Source organism: Ammospiza nelsoni, chromosome 7 (genome assembly GCF_027579445.1).
Source record: "Ammospiza nelsoni isolate bAmmNel1 chromosome 7, bAmmNel1.pri, whole genome shotgun sequence".
NCBI lineage: Eukaryota > Metazoa > Chordata > Aves > Passeriformes > Passerellidae > Ammospiza > Ammospiza nelsoni.
Genome location: NC_080639.1, coordinates 8,006,406 through 8,012,740, shown reverse-complemented (window position 1 = coordinate 8,012,740; position 6,335 = coordinate 8,006,406). Strand labels below are relative to the sequence as shown.

Here is a 6,335-nt window from a genome sequence, read left to right as displayed (position 1 = left end):
GACATGATTTTCACATATATATATATAGTTCATAATTAGTATCAGACTATTCAGTGCTTTAGTAATAGTGTAGGTCTCACTGTCTCTTGCATCGTTATACTTACAGTAAATGCTTCCCGAGGAGCAAGGAATTTTAACCAGTTTAAGAAACAGCGGTTTGGGTGAAGGCCTTTTTTTTCCCTTACTTTCGTTTTTCTGTGTGTCCTAGAAGAGCGGCTGCAGGGGGATGACGGCGGGGTGCGGGGCCAGCAGGGAGGGGAAGCCGGCGGGGTGCGGCAGCGGCGGGAAGGGCAGCGGGGCAGGCGGCAGCACGGCGGGCGGCAGCAGCGGCAGCGGCGGCGGTGCCACCAGCGCGGCCTGGCCTGCCGGGGACACGGCCAGCTGGGCCAAAGGCTGGGCTCTGGACAGGCCTGGCACCTGCGACAGGAACTGCTGGTGCGGCTGCAGCACCTTGAGCACCCCGGCGTGATGCTGCAGCACCGTGTGGTGGATGGTGGTCACCGAGCTGGAGCGCAGCGGCGGCGGTGGCAGCGGTGGCAGGGCTGGTGGGGCCAGGGCGAACTTCACCTTGGCCGACAGCACGTTCTGCGGCACCATCTGCTGAGGGTAGGCCTCCGAGGGGAGCTCCTTGAACTTCTCCGGGCTGTCGGGAGGGAAGAGCAGGGCCTGGTCGGGCAGGGGGAAGGGGGCTATGAGCTGCTCGGTGGTTAGGAAGGTGTGGGTGTTGAGGTGTGCTTCTTTGAAAGGCAAGGGAGGGGGGCTGCTGAATATGCCAGGATTGCACTGCAGCCATTCACCGGCCACCTCGCCCATCTTCTCGTGCGGGAGAGAGTCGGCCAGCTCGTAATGGCAAAGATAGGATTTGGGAGGAGTTTGTTCCAAGTGTCTGTTGGGGACGGGAACTTTGTAACGAGCTGGGTTTTCGCGGCTGTTGATGTTTTCCTTTTTCTTTCCCTCTTGGGGAGCACCCTGTTTGACAGCAGCCGCTGGAGCACTGTGCTGGGGGGCAGCAGGAGCAGCAGAAGTTGCGATGGTGCCATCGGGAAGCGTGGCTGGTGCGCTCTCCATCACTGAGCACGCCGTCGCTTTATCATCTTCCAGCACCTGCATGTCAGCACTTTCTAAAGGTGCCTTGCTGTCCTCCAGCTCCATTGTTTCATCCCTCTCTTTTGCATCATCATCCCTGGGAGCTGCATTAGTTCCCTCTAGATTGTCTTGAGTCGGTAAGTCCCCCAAAATATTTAACGTAGAACTGGCGGAATTTTCTTTGGAAGATTCAGAGGTCTCACTTTTTGCATTCCTGTCAAGGAAAACATGATGGATCCTCGCCTTCCTTTTCCTGCGTTTCCCTTTTGCCTTGTGGTGGGCACCTAAAGCATGTCCTTGCCTTGGGTATTCCTCTGCTGATAATGCCTGTCCACAGGAGCTTTCATCCGAGGAGGAGGAACAGGAATAGGTGTGCTGCCTCCGCTTGCGGTGCGGCTTCTCGGGCTCTTCTGTCAGAACACTGTAACCCCTCTTTGTGGGCTGGTTTTGGCTCGGCCCCTTCTCCTCACTGCACTGTCCCAAACATTTATGCTCTGGGCTACAGCTTGGCCTCCTGATTTTCCATCTGCAGCGCGTTTTGGAGTGCCTTAGGCTGTGCCTCCTGGAGCTCAGCTGCCTGGCCTGCCTCCGGGAGCTGACTTTGCTCTTCCTGTGTGCTCCCTTACAGCCGTGGTGGTGATGGGCGCTGCTTTTCGCACTCCAAAAGTCACACCAGCCTCTGCCCCAGTGAATGTGATCTGAGGCAGACACGACTCTCTTAGGACCATTGTCAATACTGAATTTTGGCTGCGGCTGCTGCACCTCACCTGCAGTCAACCAGATATTTCCTGCATCATGCCTGCACTTCTGTGCGTTATTTTGGAGGTGCTGATATTTATTTTCATCTCTATAAGTAACTTCTTTTTCAGTTACTGGAGACATCTCCATTTCTGCTATTGTTGTGTCTCCACAGTGATGATAATGACAATGGCATAATTTTCTTCTCCTTTTCCGTTTTCTGCTTTTGTGAAGGCATTTTTCATGGCCTTCTTTGATCAAGACTTTGTTGTATTTCTCATCTATCACAGTGTTTTGTCGTGAGGGGTTATGAGATATCTGATACTTGTCTATTTTTCTAATCCTGAATGACTCATCCAAGGACACTTTGTTTTGATTTTTTGCAAGGTCACAATTTCTGAAGAGGGAAACATCACTTAACAGGGGTATTGTATAGTTGCACACATTTTTATTCACTTCTACTTCGTAATCACCACACTCTGAAGTAGGTCTTTTTGTAAAATCTGAGACTAAGATATGATCCGATTCAGTTTTACGGTGCAAATGAGGTATGTTTGGTTGATGCTTGGGCTTTTCTTGGCTTTCACTTGCTCTTGATGACTTAAAATCAAAATATAAAGGATTACAGCTATAAGAAATTGATGGGTCTGTAGTTGTATAAATTAACATTTCTGATGGCCACTGAAGAACATTTGATCCATATTTGCTGAGAACAGGAACAAAGGGCTGACAGGGTCTCTTGTATACATCTGGTTTGCTTTTTGGGGCTCCACTATCTTCTTCAGACAGTGCTGGAGCTGCTGCATCGGCCCCCAGAGTTTTTATTTCACTTTCAGTTGCAGGTGCATCCCTGTTCCCATCATTACAGTTTTCCTCTGCAGCATCCTGCAGAGACGAACACTCCTCCACCAGTTCCTGCTCAGGAGCTCTGTTTGCCTGCAGCTCTGGGGACAGGGGCAGGACCTGGGCACTGTCTGCAGCCAGGGCCACCCTTTGGTCCCCTAACTCGGCCACACTCACATCCACACCATGGCCATCCGTGTCTGGGGACACCAGCTGCTTTGAGTGGGGCATGGCAGGAGGCAAGGCTGGGCTCTCCAGCACCCTGCTCCCTTCACTGGACAGCTCCTGAGCTTCAGGAGCCTCTGCTGGGTCTGTGCATTTCTCCACCAGCAGGTGAGAGCAGCTGTGTTTCTCCTCAGGGCACACGGCTATTTCTGCAGCTGCCGAAGGAGACTGAAGGCTGCACGTTCCTGGAACAAACCTACTCCTCCTGCTAAACCCATGCTCCATGGAGGTGTCCTCATTAAACTCATAGAAAACAGCAGCTGAAGACTCCAGTTTGACTGCTGCTTTCTTGGGAAAAGCAAAGGAGAACCCCACTCTGTGTCCTTGAGCTCCTTGAAGCAGCTCCCCGCATTTGTTGGGGTCGGATTGGTGACCACCTGCTTCTCCAGGAGAGGGGGAAATAACAGAAGCGATGTCCTTGCAGTTCTGTGCATCGTGCATCAGCGTGCAGCTGAAGTCCTGGCTCTTGGCAGAATCTGTGGCAGCACTTCTGGGGACATCACTGCAGTCATCTCGCACGGTCACCGTGGTGGATTTGAACATAGGGCCGCTCCCAGGAGCACTAGGAAGGAAAATAAAACTTTGGGTCAATAATGTTCAGAAAACTGCTGACAGAAACATGGTGTTACATTGGCGTTTAAGGGAACTTTTTAAGCAAAGAGGAAGACTCTGTAGTAGAAAAAAATGCCATCTTCTATAATAAAGATCAGTTGGCTAGTAGTAAAAAATAAGATGAGTAAATATTATGCTCCCACCTCCTTCATGTGAAGTTATCAGCTGAAGGACTAATATTCCTACAAAGTAGTTAACTTTACCTAGACACACTGGCTGGCCAAAGAAGAAACACACTGTCTCCACAAAAATCTTGCTTCTCCTCCCAGCAGACCACCCTGGTTACAAGACCATTACTACAGATTGCAGTTTTACATTGCTTCATGCTACAAAATACATTAAAGCAGAGGGTGCTTCATAGAGCACTTCCCACGTAGTCACCATTCCAGAGACTGCTGCTCTGCCCACAGGCAACCCCCCAGCAGCTCCCATCCTATTTGTGTGCACAGACACAACCATCACCACCCTCAGCAATTTCTTTCATGGAGAAATAAAACTGGGGAGAGGATTTCAGCTGGCAGAAGTAAAGTAAGTGATTCATCCCTCTTGAGAAAAAAATTTATCACTGTCTACTTCTGTTCTTCATTTCATGTCCTCTTCCCATCTGTTCTATTTGACTTAATAGGAAGCAAAGAGAGGAGGAAAAAGTGTTTAAGCTGACAATTTTCCAGGATCCACAGAAGCTGTTCAGCACTAGGAGTAATGGACCTACGTTAAAACCATTTGTTTGTTTGTTTTAGTCAAATCACTCTGTGTTACAGTGCAGAGCAATATTCACTGATGAGTCACTGGTAACACTTTCAAGAGTCATTTAAGACCCCAAGAAGTGCTGAGATGAAGAATAATGTTTTTACCCTGTCAGGTCTAGAAATTAAGGTAGAGGTTTTATGAGAAAGCAGTTCCTCCTGAGAATTCCTGCCTTGCCCAGTTCTTTATAAATTTGAAATATATATTAAACCCACACAGAAATCCTTTCTTTCACAGAATAAAATGGTGGCTTCTACGAAACCAGCCTAGAAAATGCCAGTTTAAAAAATCCTGTGTGTCTGTCCATGCCACACCTCTAAGGATGCAAAGTGGAAGTAAATAGCAACTGTGAGATAGATAAATTAGGCTCAAATAAAAATTCTTCTTCAGGAACTAGCAAAAGGATATTTTTAAAAAAAAACAACAAATAATACGGAAATAACAAAGCCTTGCAAAATCTGTGCTTCACTAGCATGGAAATAGGAAAATAGCAATTTTTCTTTCCTCTTTCTCATGCAATATGCAAAATTCAAGTTTTGGAGCATGCTTAGGGGGAATGATATGTAATATACTCAAGTATAAAACATGAACAGTTGAAACACTCATGGAGGAGAAAGAGTCTCCACATGAGTTATCACAGGAAGATTAAAAAGTTAGGTTTTGTGTTTCTCCTGTCAAACAGATCCCACAACATTGATGTCACATCCACCTGGCTCATTCAGAATTTGTTTCAGGACACTGCCCACCATCCAAACTAGGGACAAAGAGAATATTTCTGAACAGGAGCTGCAGCTTGGTTGAACTTCTCTGTTTGTTCATCTTGGGGTGGGGGGGGAAGGCTGAATAAAGAGAAAACATTGCACATGAGCATCTACATTTTTTCTTTCTTTTCTTCTCCAGAGATTACACTGTGACAAGTACATATATCTTCAGTGGCTTATCAGTGTCAGAACTGTGTCATATTTTTGAGAATTCAGTCACAACAAGCAAGCTCAACTCGAATTTCAACACCTTGCCTAGATACAATACTGAAAATGCACGAGCAGCAAGGAGTCACTTTTGCAGAGGGAGTTAAACACTCTGCTGAGCAGGGGAAAAAGAAGCATTTACCTTTTAATATAAAAAATCTGGCTACTGAGATCTAAAGCTAGGTTTCTGGATGCTTTCCCAGGCGAGCATTTTGAAAACTAAATCGCAGAGATCTGTTACATCCTAGAGAGACAGACTGTGTTCCTCACCTCATCAATGAAGTAGTGTCAGCCTGCAAATGCATGACCTAGTTCACTCAGCTTTCAACCAAAGTGCCTGGTTTTATGAAATATATATGAAACACATCTTTTTTTAAACTAAAAATATGTGTCATTTCAGCTCAGCTGAAAAAGCAGTGTTAAACATTCATTCCTGCACACAGTGTGAATCAAATACTGAGCACAGAATGCTTCCAAAATGCCCTAAAAACTCATGTGTGTGGTGTTACAGCCAAGGGGCTCCTGCATCCCACAGCACAAGCAAACAGTGGAGGGCTAATTTAAAAGTATTTTTGCTGTTTGAGCAGCTATGGACTTACCAGGTTCTCTCTTTCCTTAGCTCAGCTAGCTTGTGCAAACGTTGAAGGGCTTTCTCCTGTTTTCTTTCATCTTTTCGTGACTTAGATGCTACATTTCGAGCAAACTCCCTCTGCTTCAGCTCCTTCAGCCTCTGCAAGAAACAGCCACATAAATGCACGTAAAAACCCCTGGGATGAGAAACCTTTTCATGACTCTTACTGGCTGGTAAGTGCCCACAGCATGAATTATTCTGAACCCAACCATTCAGCAGATTTAAGGATTTCAAGGGAATAACCAAAATACCTAGAGGTGCTAGAGACAGGTTAGCCAGGCTAGAGACAGCCTAGCAAATTTTACTGTAGCTTCTGTGATATTATAGATCAGCCTCAGTAGGGTGAGGCAAAGTCCACCCAGAATTTTGTTCATGATTCCTCCCCGAAACATTCCCCACAGATTTTTGAGATTTCAACAAAAAACGAGACCAACTCAGGAATTTTTCTGCAAAGCCTCTGAAAAGCCTGTTGATCCCCAGATGAT

General features: G+C 46.8%; 1 protein-coding gene across 1 annotated transcript in view; it reads right to left on the bottom strand.

Annotated features, from left to right (window-relative positions):
* Positions 1–204: 204 nt before the first annotated feature.
* The window catches only part of ZNF804A (zinc finger protein 804A), a 146,121-nt gene continuing 139,990 nt past the window's right edge, over positions 205–6,335 (bottom strand). The window contains exons 2-3 of the mRNA XM_059475917.1: positions 5,819–5,949; positions 205–3,454 (exon numbers count right to left, since the gene is read on the bottom strand). Of these exons, the coding sequence (XP_059331900.1) occupies positions 205–3,454; positions 5,819–5,949 (3,381 nt within the window). The remainder of the gene's footprint in view (positions 3,455–5,818; positions 5,950–6,335) is intronic.